At 38.1% G+C, this 20,118-nt stretch overlaps 1 protein-coding gene across 1 annotated transcript; it reads right to left on the bottom strand.

Annotated features, from left to right (window-relative positions):
• Positions 1-4,728: 4,728 nt before the first annotated feature.
• Positions 4,729-16,485, bottom strand: LOC140243049 (photoreceptor-specific nuclear receptor-like). The gene is made up of 4 exons (XM_072322788.1): positions 16,248-16,485; positions 6,608-7,086; positions 5,807-6,059; positions 4,729-4,970 (listed from the first exon to the last, which is right to left on the bottom strand). Exons 1-4 carry the CDS (start codon positions 16,258-16,260, stop codon positions 4,729-4,731), a joined length of 987 nt encoding a protein of 328 aa, XP_072178889.1. The 5' UTR covers positions 16,261-16,485.
• Between the last annotated feature and the right edge of the window lie 3,633 nt (positions 16,486-20,118).

Below are 20,118 nucleotides of genomic sequence, written 5' to 3' on the forward strand. Positions count from 1 at the left end.
ATTATGTTCTGAGTATGTTTATTTACCTCATTAAAAAGTTATGAGCAGAACAAGAATGAGGTATAAGCTACAAAAGTTGTCTCATGGTCAAAATTGTTGTTAGAAGAAGTGCTCCATTTCTTTAATAGTAAAAGTGTTCAAATACATGGTAACCCTTTCTTTTGATCTAAGTTGTAAAGTAATGATATTATGACGTTTTGATCACACATGAAATACATCCTACTGGGCCAGTGTCTTGTATATTTTGATTATCATTTATTGTACAGAAAATAGGTCTCTGAAATGAGAGCGAACACATTGAATTTTATTTTAGGGCTGTGTTTCTTATCTATGCAAGGATACTCCGTGCCCATGGTGGTTATTCAGGTGGAGTTTGTTTCCTGAAGTAGGTTACAATTATCGGAAGCTACAAAAATGTCAGTCATAGTACATGTAGCACCTCGAATACTTGCAGCTGATTAGTCTAAGAAACAACTGATGCTATGGTAAATTGCCATTAAAGGGGCCCTAAAATCCAAATGCATGTTGATCTGTGTTGATTTATAATACCTTCAACATCACTTTTGCGGTGAAACGAATATCTAGAAACATTTCATATATTTTTAATTATTTTTTCTTTTATTTTTCTTCAGATTACTTGGGAACGCCCACAAAAAAATCCTTCCAAACCAATCAATATTCATATTCTTGAGATGACATCATCTGTCAATCATTGCTAAAGTGCTGAAATGTTTAACAAAAGACATTGGAATGCACCTTCCCCTCGACTCAGCATAACTTAAATGTTCCCTCGCCATGTCTTTTGTTAGTCACATTAATATGACAGAAACATGCAAGTTATGCTGAGTCGAGGGGAAGGTGCATTCCAATGTCTTTTGTTAAACATTTCACTACTTTAGCAATGATTGACAGATGATGTCATCTCAAGAATATGAATATTGATTGGTTTGGAAGGATTTTTTTGTGGGCGTTCCCAAGTAATCTGAAGAAAAATAGAAGAAAAAATCATCAAAAATATATGGAATGTTTCTAGATATTCGTTTCACCGCAAAAGTGATGTTCAGGGTATCATTAATCAACACAAATCAACATGCATTTGGATTTCAGGGCCCCTTTAAGATATGTATGATATATACAATGTGTGATATATTGCTTATTCGTGTATTTCTAATGCAATGTTATCTTGTTAAATCTTGTTTATGTTTGTAACTTGTATATAAGTATGTATACCTTTGTTTTGATTGTAATTTTTTTATTGAATACATTGTATATGTTTTTGTATCTCAGTTTTTGTGCAGGGCCCTTTGGTAGAGAAAAAGAAATTACTGTGAGGGCTCCCTTGTTGAAATAAAACGGAAATAAACTACATAGATGAATAACTTGCAGTTATTATATGTCTATTTGTGAAATGAGCCCCTGATCTGAGTGGATGGTATTAGTGACTTTGTGCAGTACAGTGTATAATGTGTGTCATGTAGGAGCACTGCACTCATTATGGATGCACCAGGAGTTTTTATACCATTCAAACATTCTCCACAAAAATCACCCATTCATAACACCACAACACCTGCCTCTTTGACGTAACAATAGGCTCATATGTCTGCAAAAACAAACATCACTGTTAATTACTAAGCATGAAGTGGCATGCTGTTGAATGGAATTATAGAAGTTCTGTGTGTGTATGTCTATCTGTATGTGAGTATGGTTACCTGAAAATAAGAAAAAACCAAGTCCACTAGAAACAATTGTGAGAAGCTTTAAGAGAAAAAAATATCGGGATATTTCCAATTCTTTTACGTTCTCATATATATATATATATATGATTATATATATATATATATATATATATATATATGATATATAGCGAAGAATCAAGAAATAAACTAGTAATGCATTATTTCGCCAATAAGAATGAGTTTATTGAACAGTTTATATGATATATATGTATATATATATCATATATATGTATATATATATATATATATATATATATATATATATATATATATATATGTATATATATATAATCATTAGAATATATGGCACATTTTCAGTGTAACAAATGCAACAATTATACATACATGTATATGTATAATATATAGACAATATATAAAATAAAAGTATAGCTGGCTTTTTTTTACATCTTATATTTTCCGACTTTTATAAAAATAATGGTTTTGGAGGCTTTCCAAATCAGTCTCAAGTTCTGATTAAATGTTTAATTGACATACAGCGTTTGCATTTCAAGCGGAACGAGAGAGGAAACAAACGTGGGAGATGTGATCTGTCAATATATCTTGACATCGGATTTATTCATTGTAATGTACAAACATTCCCAACATCTTTATAGCATGATCATAGTACAGTAATCATTTAATTTCTCACAATACCTACACCCTTCAACCAACTAGTTTCAAGATTTACTTGAAAGGCAGAGATGAAATCTGCAATTTTTTTTTCCTTTTATATATCTATAACTTGTTGTATTGCAGGTTTGTATGTTCCTCAAATTTTCGTCCTGATAAATAAGGACGTGATGAAATGCAGTTTTATCATAAAAAACAAAATGATTCATTTGTGTTAAAACAAAGAGTATGTGGTTTCATCGGTAGTGCATTATTTGTGTCAAAATGAGAGTTTTGAGAAAGATAATGATATCCGAGACAGCTAATATGACTTTTGTGTGCATTTATGATACTTTCTAAAACCCAAAGTACAGTTTGTAAGAAGGAGCACATTGATTGATAAGCTGCCCAATACATGTACTTGATTGGCAGAATCTTTTAGTATGCGTAATCCTGTCTGACAAAACTGTATTTGATATGATACATTCTCCATATTTTTAGTATGCATCTCAAATTTCTTTCTAGATCTATGAAGCAAATCTCCAATGATTATTACTTTGAATGAAATACCTCTAACTGCCCATTTTCTAAATTAATTAATCTAATTATTCAAATAATGCAGTGGTGATGACTTTGTGGACCACGATTATGGCATTTCCACAGCATTCCTGGTGCTATGTACATATTATAATAAGTTAACAAAATAAAATTACAAAACAGTGTTACAATGGAATGTTTCATTTTATACTCTCTCTCTCTCTACCGTCTCTCACTCACTCTCGGCTCGTTCTGTCTCTCACTTTCTTGCACACAGACTTGTATTTTCACTCTGACCCTTCAATTATTAGTCTACGTATATTTCAGTAAACGTTTTTCTCTTATTTTTCTAGTTTGTTTTTATTCTTGTGTAAAATTCTGCTGACACTCTGATCGCCATATCCATAAAAGCTGTGCAAGAATATCGCATGAACATACTTTATATATGTGAAACAAAGCTTGGAAATTGAAATCTTACATTGTGTAGAATTTAGCAGAATTGTGATCACCTGTGCGAATTATATCCAAACAACCTTGGAAATGGAAATCTCACACGTTTATTTGCTTGTTTAGCATTTCATTTGCTTGTTTGTTTGTTTGTTTGTTTGTTTGTTTGTTTGTTTGTTTGTTTGTTTGTTTGTTTGTTTTTCATGGCGGATTTTGGGGGTGTAAAGACGGGGGCATTAGTCCTATTTCTTAAGATCGAGACCAACAGTGATGAGTGAAGAATGCCGATTGTGAAAGATTGTTAACATGAGGATGGTAATAAGTTAACTCCGTGTGAAAAGTGTGAAACGACGATGATTATGATGAATATTGGCGGGGGTTATGTTAATTACCGCGTACAACTTGGATATAGGCTTTTCTTCTTTCTGTAATTTAAATGTTATCAAAAACTATAAGTTCACAAGAAAATGAAGTTATGATTATTAAAGCTGAAATAAAAAATTGAAATGACATTGCTTTCGACATTAAAGAGCAGTGACGCGCTTGTGTTTTTCCACGACGGATAACTGCGGTAGCTTTGTCGGCTGTATGATGATTTCATTAGAAGGCTGTTGATTGTCCATGCTAGTATTGCACTTCAAAGGATGGATAATGTTAAATGGAACCCCATAACAGAACTTGTTTAAATGCACTATCAGAGTTCGAACCATTACGTCTTCATAAGATGTGAAAGTAGTATAACATTCAATGACAAATAATTTGTATAATAGATCACTGTGAATGATGCTCTGAACACTTTACAACATAATACATGTATTGCTGAAGTCCAAGTCACCCATACAGTGCAATCAGTCCAGTTTCCTTGGAGAGTCTCCGATCGTTGTTGCCATTATCTTTCCCATGCGTGCTACATTCAGCTACAATACTGTTGTAATTCAGTTGGTTATACCGGATACCCATATTATCAAGGAGTGTCTTGGCTTGAATGCCTTACCCAAGAGCGAAGTGTCATCGTGAGGGCTCGCATCCTATTCTAAAACCTCCTCACCAGGGAGGTTTGTAAACATTTTGCTCCTCGCCGACTATGAAGTACCCCTTTTTAAGTGACCCATCACATCACGGTACATTACATCATGATTATTCTTCTTTCAGAAAAAATGGAAATCAAGTCTCCGTATGAAGTTCCACTCTATAGTTTCTTCACGCGCAACGTCAGCAAGACCGTTTTATCATGGTGCACTTTCTGCAAGTAGAAAAACACTGACCGTCAGGACCGGGTGGCTGAACAAGACTCGCCAACCTGTACGACGATGACATGTAGTTCACTGATATGACCTGCTTCCTTTTCTTTGAAGTCGTGAGTGACTTGCATGGCCGCACTGAATATGCAGAAATTTTACTAGCTATTCTGGAACATATCGCTGAGGAGCCGCTCGATCGGAATATCGCCGATCGTTTGCTGAAAGAAGAGGCGTTCTACGAACTTGCTGCTGATGGCGCGGATGGCGGGAAGGGCGAGGAGCAGACGACCGAAGCGCGTGGGACGGGAAAGGTGAGCGTAGCGCACGTAGTCCCCCAGCATCACTTGGGCTTGGTCTTGCAGAGACTCGACTCGCGCAGGATCACTCAATCCAGGGGTTTCTAGAAAATTAAAAATGGGGGCAAACAAACATTGAAACATACAAGTATGATATTTTCAATTAATATTCATCGATCTTGACTGGACTCAGGATTCACGTGATATTTAATGTCTTATGCTGCTGAAGTTTTGCGCAACACACACACACACACACACACACACACACACACACACACAAAGAAAGTGGTCCGTCGGGGAGATGAGTCCATGTTTTGAGTGCGGAAAGGGGCGTTGTGGTATAGTGACTTGTCATTTTCATATAGCTTCAACTTGGGTGCATGAGAGAATAATAGACAGCAACGCTCAATGAATGATTGATATAAAAGACTACAGAAAACACAGGTTTGAAGAAAAGAATTAAGGTGCATAATATGATTGAATTATGATTTCACGTTACTTTCATTGTTCCAGACGATTGCCTTAAAGTTATTTGTGTACAATCTCCCACTATTTCGTTGTTTTTTTTTTTTGGCATTAGTAAATGTGATATTCGTATATGTCCGGACGTTATACCAACCATCAGGGCTAAATCAGACAAGATGTTTTAGGGAAAAGTTTCTGTTTAAAGTGGATGGTATATCCCAAGTTTACCTTTTTCTTTAGTTGTGTTTGGTTATCTTTAGTTGAAATCAATCAATCCTTATAATTTGATAATCATTTTCATGGAATAATCAGACACGTATAATGAATAAGAAAAAATGGTAGAAAAGCTTTCCTTCACTTGTGGGCATGCAGTGCGTGGATTCATTGGGTGCGAGAGGAGTGACGTCACTCCAGACGTTATAATCGAAAAGGACACGCACAAGATTCAAGATGGGTCTTATTTTAGTTCCTTTACCTGCTTTGAAGAGCGCCACAGCTTTCAGGCAGGCGAACTCCGTGAAGTCGACCTTCAGCGCGCGCAACCTCTCTACCACGTCCTCCATGCGATGGACCTGGGCGCGTAACTCGGCCACGGTGTCGGCAGACATCTTTCTCTCTTCGGTTCCCTGGACGAGAGCGTCGACGAGGATGTCTGTTTTGAGAGGGACTGCCCACTGGCTCATGCCCATGAGGAACAGATCCCGCCATGTTTCCTCCAGAAGAATCAACTGGGAGAGAGAAATTTAAAAAGAAGGCAAATCATGATAATGTAAATTGCTGACAAAACTTCAGAATCCAAACGAGTCCAGTTTATAATCTTTAGATGAATTTCAGACTTTCCATCAGAGTCATACAGTGTGTTGAGAGTAACATCCCCCTACACTTAAATCGTGCCCGAGAATGCTTAGGACTATAAACTTAACTGTCGTTTTGTAAAGAGTAAAAAGTATGGAAAAGCCTACATCGTACTTCCGGTTTGTTTGCTTGTTTGTTTGTTTGTTTGTTTGTTTGTTTGTTATTTGTTTATTTGAGTTTTTTGTTATTTACTTGTTTGTTTGTTTGTTTGTTTGTTTTCAATAGAAAGGGGATATCATCCTTTTTAAGTTTGATATTCGTTACTTTAAGCAAAAACAATAGTGGACAGCCAAAATAGTATTTTTTTTTTTCGTTTCATGTGTGGTAAGGAGCTATTGATCTGCTGGTCTGTTGGTGTTTTGATAACTCTTAGAAAAGCAGTTTTCCTAGATGGTATCAAATCAGAGTCTAATGTATATACCTGATCGCGATACGGAAGCAGCCTGAAACACGTGATATTCTTCGCCCACTTGACGGAGGTGAAGAGAAGCCTGGCCGCCACCTCGGGCATGTTGTCCGGTGATGTCCCGCCCAGCTCTAGTCCGACGGAGCGTCCGCCCTCGCCACTTCGCGCGAAGTCCAGTACGAGCGGGTTGATGTTGTAGTGTTCGGCCGTGAGAAGGCTGTGGTAAAACGTCCCATAGTACACCGACGCCGATATGAGACCGGCGCTCGCGGTTGGAGCGACACCAGCGGTGAGACCGGACTTCTCTGGGTGCGGTACGGAGAGGGCGAGGATTGGGTGGTGGGCGGTGTGATGGTGCGGCGGCGGGGGACTGTTCGAAGCGCTGCTCGACGGGGTGAGAGAGCGCAGCGAGCCCGAAGATCCCGGGGAAGCGCCGTTGGAGAGTTCCATCGGCTTGTTCTTCGGTTTACGTGGTCCCCTTTCGTGCTGAACAGCTAAAATGCAGGAGAGAGATAAAGAGAACGAAAGGATAAAAGAGAGAGGGGATATTAATATGACTGTCATTATTTGCCCCAAATCATATTCAATATCCATATTTCCATGTTTCATTTTGCATTGTCGGTGTGTTTTTCAATGTAGGTGATCTCAGACAAAAATTAAGATTATGAATGGAGGATTCTCCAGTTATGACAGTTAAGGTTAACTCCATATAGAATTTGAACACCTTCACACCGGACCCCATTAAAATACTTCCTATCTCTGACACAGTCGGAAGTAAAACCTGCCGGCTGAGAAGGGATAACCTTTTTCTGCAGTTTCACATTTTCATTCATTTATAATAATGAAAAAATATAGTTTCTTCGTTTTAGGCTGAATGCGACAAGATAATGATAAATCAGTCTCACTATTATGCAGTAAACAAGACAGTGACGATTTCATGTTTCGTTTGTTTGTTTCTTCATTTTCCATCTGAGAGGATGGCTGGATAGCCCATATTCAGCTACGTTAATCTGGTCTTCCATGGGGTCCAGTTGGATGTGAGGTGAGACCACTTCACCGGGTTAAACACCTGCATGCTCTTTGCGATAACGAATGAAGCGGGATCTTTTACGTGCATGAGTTGTGTTCGTTATAGTGCCACATGAAACAAGAATTCCTTTGACGTCATCATAACTTAGAACTAGGTCGCGTCTGATGCACCTTTACAGCTCAAATATCACACTTTTCACTGCATTTCACACGCAGCCGATGATGCAATACAGAAATCATGTTTTGTTGAAGATGAGGAATTAATGACCTTGTTACTTGTTCACTCCATATTCCTCGGGAAAATAACAAACTGGCAAATAAAGGACGAAAAATACAAAATAATGCCAGATGTTGTCTGCTGACTATGATTTCAGCTTTCTGTAAAAGGGAGTGGCATTGTTAGAAACGTGAGAGAAAATTTCCTTTTGTCAGTTGAAAAACAACTCTACATGGATTACGAGGTGTGATATGATTATACTATCCAATGGAAGTGAACAACACCTGTTACCGTGCTGAAAGTCTATAGTTTCCCATGAATGCACGGTTACAGCTCGTTATTCCGAAGGTTCGTTATTCCGAAGGCTCTTAAGTCCGAAGATTCCTTATTCCGAAGGTTCGTTTTTCCGAATTTCATTTTCGGATGAACAAATCTTCGGAATAACGAACCTTCGGAATAACGAACCTTCGGAATAACGCCACAAATGTTCGGATTAACGAACCCTTTTTCATTTTCGGATTAACGAACCTCTAGGTATAGGGAATTTGCGTGTTTCGGATTAACGAACCTTCGGAATAACGAACCTTCGGAATATCGAACCTTCGGAATAACGAACAGCACCCGAATAGGTACAACGTATAAGTCCCCGTCAACGTGCTTATTATAGCAATTGAAAGTATTGTTCTGTTGCATAGTACGCATGCTCCTTGTTCAAAGCTCAAATGTTTTAGTCTATTAAAGAATAGTATATACTTCCAGTTTGTACCCCGTCGCCATTACAAGACGTTTTCATATTGTTATTTCTTGCCTGGAACTCGCAGTTATACAAGATCTGCTTTTACAGTTTCATAAAACATTTCACATCTTAGTAAGATCAGTCTCCTATACAGACCTATGTGTGGACATCACACTTTCTAATCAGGTCGATCATACATTTTGTCCTTTGTATATTGTTTGTTTTATGGTTGTATTGTTTCACTGTCAAGTGAAACTTGAAAATAAATGTGCTGGAACTGCCCTCCGTGTCTCTCGAGTGTATTATTTTTCTAAAAATTCTGTTTCGTTTCAGTTTGAGAGAAGACTTGAAATGTAACCTCCGAGAAAGGTCTCATTAATATAGAAGCACTGACATAGAAATCGCATTTTGTGTTCAATACTAGCGAAGAGTAATCATAATTTACCACGAAATTACCAAGATCCGCGTATATGTTGTTTTTGGTGTTTTTGGTGTTTTTTTTTTTTTGTCATGATGTCAAAGAGGGGAAATGATTACAAGCAAGCGTTTGTATAACATTTTTCATTTATATTACTTTGCTCATAGAAAAGATTTATGGGAATTTGTGTCTTCATCCACGTTGAGCAAAGTGGTAATTTCACCTAAAATGTGCAATCATTGTGTAATCATACCAGAGCAGCAAAATGGTGCGTAAAAGCGTTGGTTGTTTGAGCCTTTGGTCAAGGAGAAAATGAGACGTGTTCATTTCAATCATCGATTTCCCTCTTAATGACCACTAGCAATGACCATCATGACCTCAACGTCATAAAAACATCTCAACGAAGTATAAGAACCATGAGAATCATTTTCTCCCATTGATCTGTTGGTATGACATCGCCCGGCACAGAGTCACGGATTAAAGGGACTGTACAGTACTGGTTGAGGTGGGGATTCATGTTTTGAACATTCCTAAGTGAGATAATGAAAAGCCTCTATGAAATATGAAGAGTATGTAATTTTAAGAAGGATTCAACGTTTATTTGATGAAAATTGGTTTTCAAATGGCTGAGATATCAAAAAAAAAGTGTTGATAATAAAAGGCGACATGCCACAACTTTATTAGGATCTCTTTGTTTCACCTTGTTTTTGGATATCTCAGCCATTTCAAAACCGATTTTCATCGAATAAACTCTTGATACCCCTTAGAACTGCATGCTCTTTGACATCAATCTCATAGAGTGGTTTCTGAATATCTCGCAAAATGTTAAAAGCTAAATCCTCACCTCGACCAGAACTGTACACACCCTAATGTCACTGTCCTAATTTAAGACTACTGGGCCCCACTTCATAAAAGATGTTAGGATAGCAACTCTTGCTGGAATGGCAACTTCCAATTTCAACAGCCAATCAGGAAGCTGGATTTTTGTTGGTACCATGACAATTGATATTACAGCAAGAATTGTTATCATATCAACTTTTTATGAAATGGGTTCCAGATGTATCAACTTCTCACACTTCCATTCACTAATACACTTCAGAAATTCTTAGTCATTGTTATAAGGATTCCATCACCAATATAGTCAGAAATGATTTTTGTTTCCTATTCCGAAATTACGGCGTGAGTGTCGTGTTCTACCTTTTCATGACTGGGCTATAATTGATCCCATACTATCATATCCTTGCACTCTTGAGTAGTAACCGGAAACTTTCAAGTATAATTATATGGGATGCGTGGTTCGACGCAAATCGCACTTGTACAAGCTTTATGAGGTTTTTATGTCGAGTGTGAAATCCAGTGCTTTGGACTGACGGCTTGCAAGCGATTTCAGAATTTCCCACAGCACACTGACATTTATACGAATATGATATCAAAACCCTCTTCAACGGTTGTAGGAGGAAACGCTTAAATATTTCACCTTTGTCACGATGTGAAATAATGTAAATAAAAAATCTGCGGAATCATGGTACTTCAAAAAAAAGGAATATATATCATCAACGATGATGTCTATTTGAATCGCGTTGCAACTTTCCGTCGACAATTCGGTCACTTTCCTTCAAGAGCAGTAAATCATGGCCAGCTATATACTTTCGGAGGCTTTCTCCTGAGCACCTAAAAGTAATTGTGCTTCCTCCGTCTTTCCGTGGAGTTCGTGTCCACTTAGGATGAGAGGCTTTCTATTGATGCGCGGCGGAAGAGCGTATGTGTGGGAACGAACAGATTGGATCAATTGCGTTGGGCATTACACAACCAGTGCCAGATCAGACGAGACAGCACTTGAGGATTTTTGGCGCTCTTTCTGGTTCTCAAGTGGTTTCTCGCTTGCTTTGCTGTCGTCTTGATATTTGGCGAGGTATACGTGACATACGAACATTCCTTCTCTTTCTCTCCCCCCCCCCTTCCTCTTTCTATAGTTTGAAGCCACTTGGAGTTATTTCATCTTCTTTTATTCCCTTCTCTCTCTATCTATCTCTTGTTCTCTCTATTCCATATTTTGTTAATGAATTTGATATCTTTTTTTTTTATTCAGACTATTGGTTTCCTTTGTAAGCCGTAGTGATAGCACATTGATAGCAATAACTGCTTCACGTCTTTATACTGAACAATAAATCATTCATTTGCTTTGATTCGTATAAATCAGAGGCTTGTTTGGTCTTTACGGATGAATACCAAAGGTTACACATTATAGGCGAAGGCATGAGCTTAGTGTTTTGTCTCTTTTTCATTTCTTTTTCCTTTCTCGATCTCCCTCTTACTTCCCCTTTTGCGATAAATTCTTATAAACCTCAGCCAGCGCTTCCGCGCGCTGATCATCCGTGTTTTTTCGACACCGCAGCGCAGCAGGGCGGCTCCCTGGGGTGATGATCCGTCACTTCGTGGCGGAGAGCTGGGGCATTTCGGGGGAAAGTACGAAGTCACACCGTGGATATATGGCGTGAATAGTGTAAGGGCGGGATGGGTTATTCTCCAGTCGGCACTTCGACGCATTGGGGAAAGAATAACGGGTTTATTGGAGGAGCTTTACAGGCCCCCTCGTTCGGAGGTGTTTGGCCCCGAAACTCTGGAGAGACTGGCGAGAGACAAGGTGGCTTCGATGAGGCGGAAAGCCGAACTACCGAAAAGCTGACAAAATATCATGGTCAATTTACCCTCCCATCTCAGGCTGATAAACAAGTGACATTATACAACCATTTTCCCCCATCTAAGGCTTTAAGGTTTGATCTGAGTGGATGAAATAATGAAGATGCGAAAAACACTTTTTGCAAACCACATGTACTTTGACTCAATGATGTGTTCGTATATCACAGTCTTGCATTAAAACTCTGTTTACAGCCTGTGACCTCTCTCCCCTACTCCCCCTCCTCCCCTCCCTGTCCCCCCCCCCCCCTTTCTCTTTGTCAACCTGTCCCTATTTACCCCTTTCTCTGTCTTCCTGTCCATCTCCTTTTTTCTAGTCTCGGTATCCAGATGTTGTTGTTGTTTTTGTTTTTTTAATCATATTGCCTCTAAATTTTTATACTACAACCTTAAAGCCGATCTGTTCCTGAAAGTGCAGTTTCGCGATTGAGGTAAAAAGTGCATCGAATTGTAAAAAAAAAAAAAAAAAAAAAAAAAAAAAAAAAAAAAAAACTGTTAAACTTACAATGTGACGAATGAACATTAAAGTTAGCCTTTTTGAGGATATAGAAGAAAGAAAAAAAACTGAAGAATAGTGGGAGGAGTTATTCTTGCAAACATCACGCAGACATTAAAGAAAAAATGAGATGATTATGTCTTTTGAATGCGACCGCCTGAAACAGACGTGTTTTTTAAAGTCGTCGTTTCAGGGTTCTTTTCTGTGTTTATTGGAAGAAGACAAAATCTCAGCACCCCCTCAGGGTATATACAAACGGCGTAAATGATTTATAAAATCAACGCCTCGGGCAGTGATTCCACGCCTACATTGTGTTTCATACTGGTAGATTATCCGGCAAAATCTCATCACGAGTCAACACAAAAAAAAAAGACGGTAAACTTCCCCCGTCCCTTATAGGGACAAAATCAAAAGCTAGCTAGCTGTCGCAAAAGAAAAGAAAAAAAAAAGCCCCGAGGGCAAATCAACACAAGCTTCGCCTTGAATTCGCCTGCGCTCCGATCCACCCTTTTCTCCATATTTATTCCACGGGCGGGATGGGCAAGGTAAACACAACGATACAATACTGATCGTCCGCCAAATTGGCAAAGCGATCGTTAACAACACGACGCGGCGGTCTTTGCGTTCCTCTTCCCGCGAATTGCTGTCCGTTTGTCGCAGACGACCGCGCGGTATTGACTTATTTATCAAGCGGAACGAAACGATCCGGATCCTGCAACTCGCCTTGGAGATGTTGAAACAGACTTGCATCTGTCATCGACTTCTTGAGAACTCAGCATCATTGAATTCGTAAGACGAAATAGTATGAAATGTATCCACCCCCCCCCCCTGCGAAATATAGCAATGATAAAAAGGAGCCAGTAGTGCAAGTTCATGATAACCGTTTTTATTGTGAGTTCGTTTTTACTTTTGTTTTTTTCCTCGTGGTTGTTCCACATCAGCAGCAGCATGAGTCCAAGATTGATTTCAAAATGCCTTCAAAATGCCTTCAAAATGCACGTTAAATAATGCTCTAAGTGATTACAGAGATCAATCTCTAAAAGCAGTGAAAAACATCCACAAAAAAGAAGAAACAAAACACGAAATGATAGCTTTATGGTTTTTTTTTAATGTGTCAATAACTCTCAAGGATAACAGTTTATTGCTCTTGTCTCACTGTTTTCTATACTTAAAGAAATATGTGTTTTAAGTCACAAACAAGACAATAGTATAACCCTGGACATGATTTACACATCTTTCTGGTTTCGTGGGATAAGATCTTGTCTTCTTTGCGTGATTCAATGCTTTTGCATTATTGCATATCTTGTACTCTTTCGAATCTAGAGTTTGCTAACCCCTATATAATTTAAGTGATACAACCTTCATTGATTATTCAATTAGCATATACTCGCTTGATGCTATACGGTTTTAAAACACTGTAACTTATGTCGGGCATAACTGGGAGGGGGCTTCCAAAATAAGAAGAAAAGATTGTTTAATGGCTCATATTTATAATGAGTCAGCTGCACTGCATTGCTATGTCAGGACATAAATCAACTATTGTTAGGCACATGCACTTAAGACCCCCAAGGTATGGCTGAAATTGATATTCACGTAAACGGTAGAGGAAAAGGGCACTCGAACCAAACAGACACATTATATTCCGCACAGTTATTCTATTCTAACTTAACTCACTCACTTACTTAGTGCTAACTCAATGAATGCAGTTCTCCTGGCACGGGACTCTAAATGTTAACACCACAAGCTGTAACTAAACGCTTTGCATCAGAACAAAGAAAGTGTATAGGCGAAGAGATGAACTACTGATACAAAATTACAGCCTTGACCGTCACATTTTCGTCCAAATCTACTTATCAACCTCTGCAATTAAAAGCGATTCAACTGTATTTATTCATCTGCTAGAAAGCACTTCGCTTAGAAGCGTGGACGTAGCTTCTTTCCTTGATTTTATTACTCCGGTAAATTAAAACAAAATGAGAGAAAAAAAAAAGGAGGGATGAGATTGGGACCGAATCTGCCTTATAAATACCCGGTGTGGGGAAAACACGTCTTCCAACTGGAGCTCGCAAGGATACCGGGTATTTTCACTATGGTTATTCGGGCGGAAGCTTCCGCTGCCCTAGCTGTAACGATCGACCCGTCTTGAATATGAATCCGGGCGACTTTTTGGAGGTTTTCTTGACGGCACATATAAACAGACATGCGGGATACTTTCGATTTTAAGACTCCGCGAAGTCTTCCGTATTGTGGATAAAGCGGACAGCTATTCATATCAACTCATCAAGCCAATTCCATGAATTCACTGCCTTTGAAACAGGGCAATTTATACGAGCAGAATGCCTGGTACAAGCATGCGATTTCCGTGAGGTAAAGGATTGAACTTGTTCAAAGTACAGTTTACATGCTAGACAGTATAAATGCATGCACTTTCTTAGTTTGTATAGCCCACAAGTTATCGAAAGGTTCTTGAAATTTGAGAAAAGTCCCTGAATTCCGGACGTGCGCTTCTTTATTCTGGAGAAATCTTTTAATACACACACACACACACACACACACACACATACATACGCACATACACACATAAACATAAAACTGCAGCGATGTCTCGGTGGGTTTCTGTAAATCAACGTAACTACAATGCCTGTCATTATTTACTGTTTGTTTCAGTTTATGTCACATAGTTAAGTATTAGTTGATGTATGCATTGTAGGCCTAAGTATACTTATAAGGCCTGCATCATGCAATTAGAGTGTTACTTATCGCACTTTTTATTTTATTTTTTTTTCATTTCATTATGCAAAAGTGCGGAAACCCTGAAAATGCTGACACAAGAATTCGAGTATAGTGTATAGCATAACATATATATATATATATATATATATATATATATATGGGCCACGACGCGAGAAAAGGGCCCTTAGCGCCGTCGCGCACAAACGCCAGAAAACGGCGCGGAAGTTTGACAAAGCAATACGTGCAAAAACGATCAACTTCCTAGCTGCGCGCAAATGCATCAGGCGCATCAAAAAGTGGAAGTATTTGGTCAGAACATGCTTTTTTAAATGGAAATGTTGAGGAATTTAGAAGTGGAATTTAGAAAATCGGTTTGCATATCTAAATGCATCAGAGTTCATTCTACAATATGGCGGTAAAAACTTATTTTCTGTATTTTATACCCTAAGGGCCCTTTTCTCGCGTCACGGCTCATATTATATATATATACATATATATATATATATATATCCTCCTACACACAAACACACAAATTATATTTCAACAGATTTTTTTTTTTTAACAGCATTCCATTTATGAAAATGAATATGCATCAGGGCGAAGAACTGTATTCCCCATGATTTTAATTTTTACGAACTAAAGGTTAACAAATCATGTCCGTCTGATGGATCTTTATTGGTTGTTAAGGTTATGCAAGCAAGAGTATATTAAACAATCATATGCATCTACATAATCGGTCATTGTGTGGGTTTTGTGTGTGTTTGTGTGTCTATTCATGTTACGTTTTATGTATGATGTCGATGACGATAAAGGTGTTTTGCTAGGTTCACTTTGTTTTTGTTTTAAATCAAAGGGTTTGTTTGTTTGTTTGTTCATTTTCCATCTGTGAAGATGGCTGGATAGCCCATATTCAGCTATAAATATGATTATGTTAAGCTGGTCTTCCATGGGGTCCAGTTGGATGTGAGGTGGGACCACTTCACCGGGTTAAACACCCTGCTCTTTGCGATGAATGAATGAAGCGGGTTCTTTTACGTGCATGAGTTGTTACTCTCTCATACACGGGACCTCCATTCTATGTCCTATCAGAGGGACATATGCAAAAGTGAAATATGTTCAATTAGGCGTTTAGCAATCGACCGCTCTGTCATAAAACTTGAGGCCCACATCAATATCGAAGTTCAATCTTTAAAAAAAAAAAATGCCAAGGACTGAAGATCTTAACCTTAGCTTGTGAAGAGAAACATTAACACCATAGTTTATACAAGGGATGAAACACCACAGAGTTTCGGGGGGGGGGGGGAAGAAATCACCTCCGCCTCAACTCACCATCTTTGTTCATCTGAGATTCGAAGCACTTCCGAAGCCTGCAGGCGCGGCACTGGTTTCGGTGCGTCTTGTCGATGGGGCAGTCTCCGCCTCCCTTCCCTTGCTGCTTACACACGTAAACCCGGTTGCGGTGGATGCTCCGTTTGAAAAACCCGCTGCATCCGTCGCACGCGTACACGCCGTAGTGCTTGCCGGAGCTCCGATCCCCGCACACTTTACACGGAATGTCGAGCAGACGATCACCTGAGCGGGAACACACATACACACGAAAGAAGAAACTTAGCTCACATCAAATGAAATTAAGAGTATGATTTTTGTTCATTGACATTATACAGGAAATCTAAATCATCCATTCTTCCCCTTTCACGATCAAGTTGAGTTTTCACAGTTCTATAAACGTTGTCAAAACGAGAGATTTTCAAAGTATTTTGGACATCTTTTGATGAGATATTCTATTAAATCTTTGCTTCATATTTCACATTTACACATGGTTAGCACGTGAGAGATTCTGATCCCGCAGAAAAAGGGTCTCGAGATAATGTCAAGACACTTGTTTGTCAAGTACATTTTCCCTTTCTCGCTGACAACACCACATCCACAATACAGAAAAACACAGTAAAAATAAAGATAAAACTGTTGATAGTGACTTTCTTGATTCATAAGAAAAAAGTGTTGTATAGAATACTGCAGACCTACAATGTAAAATCACGTAATAACTCATGCAAGTTAGATGTGTTCAACACAATATGCCCGGAATTCTTCTAAAAATCGCAGTAGTGAAAACAAAATTTTAATCCAAGTTTTCAATAGGCGTATTTGAACATTCTTTTCAAAATGGTCGAATCAATCACTTTTTGTGTTGTCCCCTATGTTCTCATGTAAGACGCTGATTTTAAATCCACAATCTTGCAAAACAAACGTACCTCGAGTAAGTAGTAGACTCCTCATCATTCCCTACGAAATACTGTTGTCTGAGAATAAAACAGTTACGACTATTCGTAAATTCCACAATTTCTGTGCTCTCCGGAGCTGAACTGAGAACTTGTTTGAAAATGTGTCTTAATTTATATACGCGAATGGGACCCCCAAAAAGCGGTATGTACTCCTCTCCGCTTAGTCCTAGTGGCTTACAGCTTGACAAAAGAATCTCAATTCAATGAAGGTGTCATTGTCTGTTTTATTATCAAATTTTTTGATTGAGTAACGCATTCGGCGACCAGATCGCGGAGGAGGACCGGCCTCCCGAAACGTTCGACCAATCAGCTGGTAGGATAGCTTTTAGGATCCTGTCCAGGGCCCCGTTGCAAGAAAGTTGAAATCAATTGCAAATAATTGCTAATTTTGAAACAACCATTCTGATTGGCTCAGGGTCTGCCCTATTAAGAAGACATGCATGCAACAATGATTTTGATTGGCCAGTGACAATCATTTGCAAGTTGCGTTTAAACGCAAAGTTTCTAGCAACGGGGCCCAGGTGTGATTCGCGAGCAACTCGCGAGTGGAGCGCGCGACTTGGATTTACTCGTCAAACAAAAACCAACTGACGTGAAGGAAGAAAAAAAAAAGTCTTTGCAAGAAAGTCGTCTGGCTCGCGCCGCGCGCACTTGTCACTATGATGAATAGAACAAATTCGCGATGTACACCTGGACATCTTTTATCGTAAATGGCAGCACAAAGGTATTTCTCTTACCACTTTGTTGTCCATTCTCCTTCTTATTTGCACTCACAATAAGGCGCAGAAGATTTCATTGTCTGTATAGCAACCTCGCGCTCCAGTTGCATTTTTTTTTCAATGAGGCACGAGTGATTGTTATCGGACTTTGTGACAATATAGGAACAATGACGACTGTATTTACCTGTTATGAACCGTCTTGTTGTGAACTATCAAAACAAAGCTACGGGTCTAGACATAAACATGGCATGGAGTGCGTACCAAGTTACGGCTTGTGCACCTGTATAGAAACCGCACGTTCGATGGTTAACACAGACATTTAGCAGGCCTATTCTTTAGGCATGATTTCATTAGACTTTGGGTCCCTATTATTAAGAAGTTACTCCGCAGTTTTCATAAAGACATCCTACATATGCCTCAATTGATTTTCCTCTGATATCGTTCACGAAGAAAATTTGTGAATATTATATATGTATATATATATATATATATATATATATATATATATATATATATATATCTCCGATAGGTATATAGTTTGTTGAGGATTGATGAGAAGTGAAGCAGAGCAGTTCAGGCGTACCTGTGCTATCAGAGGATAATATATAAATATATATATATATATATATATATATATATATATATATATAATATATATATATATATATATATATATATATATATATATATATATATATATATATAAATAATATATATATATATATATATGATTATATATATATATATATACATATATATATAGACAGATAGATATAATATATGACACTAAACACTTTTTTTGTAATTTGTGAGCTAACAGCTTTCACTTTTTTGTCTTTACTTTTACAGCATGTTTCCTCCTGTTTGATAATTGCATCCTTATGAAGCAATTAAAGTGCAAACGCAAAGTGTCTCTTCAATGTATTTTGTTTTCGTATGAAAACACATCTGTAACAGCTCTTGAACTTATTCATTTGACGCAATTTATATACCAAGTTCAAACGCCAGGCCAATAACAGTTGAAATCACCTCCCAAATGACAATTTTTTAAAGTTTCGTTTATATCATGAGTTAAAAAAGATGGAATTCAACATAGTTAATAATGGCAGGTCACAGAGAAAACATAAATCAGCACAGAAATTCAATGTGACTAAAGAAGGAGACGAACTTAATGCTTTCATCCTCGAAAAAAAGAATGAAAGACTTGTAATAGTTTGAACACTTATTATAGGCCTAGGGGGTTGGATTTGTCGCGTTTGTGTATCTCATTCTGAAGTTTCAGGAGCATTAGATCATGTTCTGTGTCATTGAGATTAAAAGCGACTTCTTTTGTGCCATTTTCTCACATGATCGTGAAGACTTGCCTTTTTTTTTTTAAACAGTTCCAAGTCTTTTAACTACATAAAGAGAAAGTTGTTTTTTTTTTCGTACATGTACTTTTCCATTTCATTTTCTTGAAAGTGTTTTTTTTTTTTCTCAGCAGTTGACCGTCTACATACTGTTACGATGAAATTTGCATGTTTTCTTTTTCAACGATACCCTCTCATGTCCGTGAACACCACCTCACAGAGCATAATATGATGTCTTAACCATTAAAGGTTTCCGACATTATAACTTTAAATGAGGTTGACCGCTCCAACGCGCCCCGTCCGTCGGACAAAGATAATTGTAACAATATCTTTGGAACAATGTCTTTGTTGGTTTCATGGTTATCACGACATTTCGTGGACAAAAGGTGCGCGCGCGATTTGTCATTTTGTCGACCAGTTGTGTAAACATACATACACCACAATTTTTTCGGGGGGGGGGGGGAAGAGTTAAGTGGTCTTCTGTTTGTATTACTTGAATACATACACACAGGCACACGCGCAATATATATATATCCTATTCTTTCTTTGTAAATCATTAAAATCAGTTCAATTCATTTCAATTCGTTTCGTTTTCCTTTTCCACAGAACATTTATTTCATTTTCGTTTTTCACTTACTTAGAATCGCAGTGCAATCACTGTCTGTCAGCACCAATGAGTCATTATGATCGGAATTCGTAAAGTATTTAACGTGGTTAGAATCTCATGCGCACTTCCCAGCGCAAACAAATTATATCAAAATGCAAATTAAGCAACGTTCGTAACACTTTCTTTTAAAACAAAAACCATGGCAAAGATGAAATACAAAAAAAAAAATCAATAATTGAAAGG

The sequence above is a fragment of the Diadema setosum genome, chromosome 19, assembly GCF_964275005.1.
Source record: "Diadema setosum chromosome 19, eeDiaSeto1, whole genome shotgun sequence".
Lineage (NCBI taxonomy): Eukaryota > Metazoa > Echinodermata > Echinoidea > Diadematoida > Diadematidae > Diadema > Diadema setosum.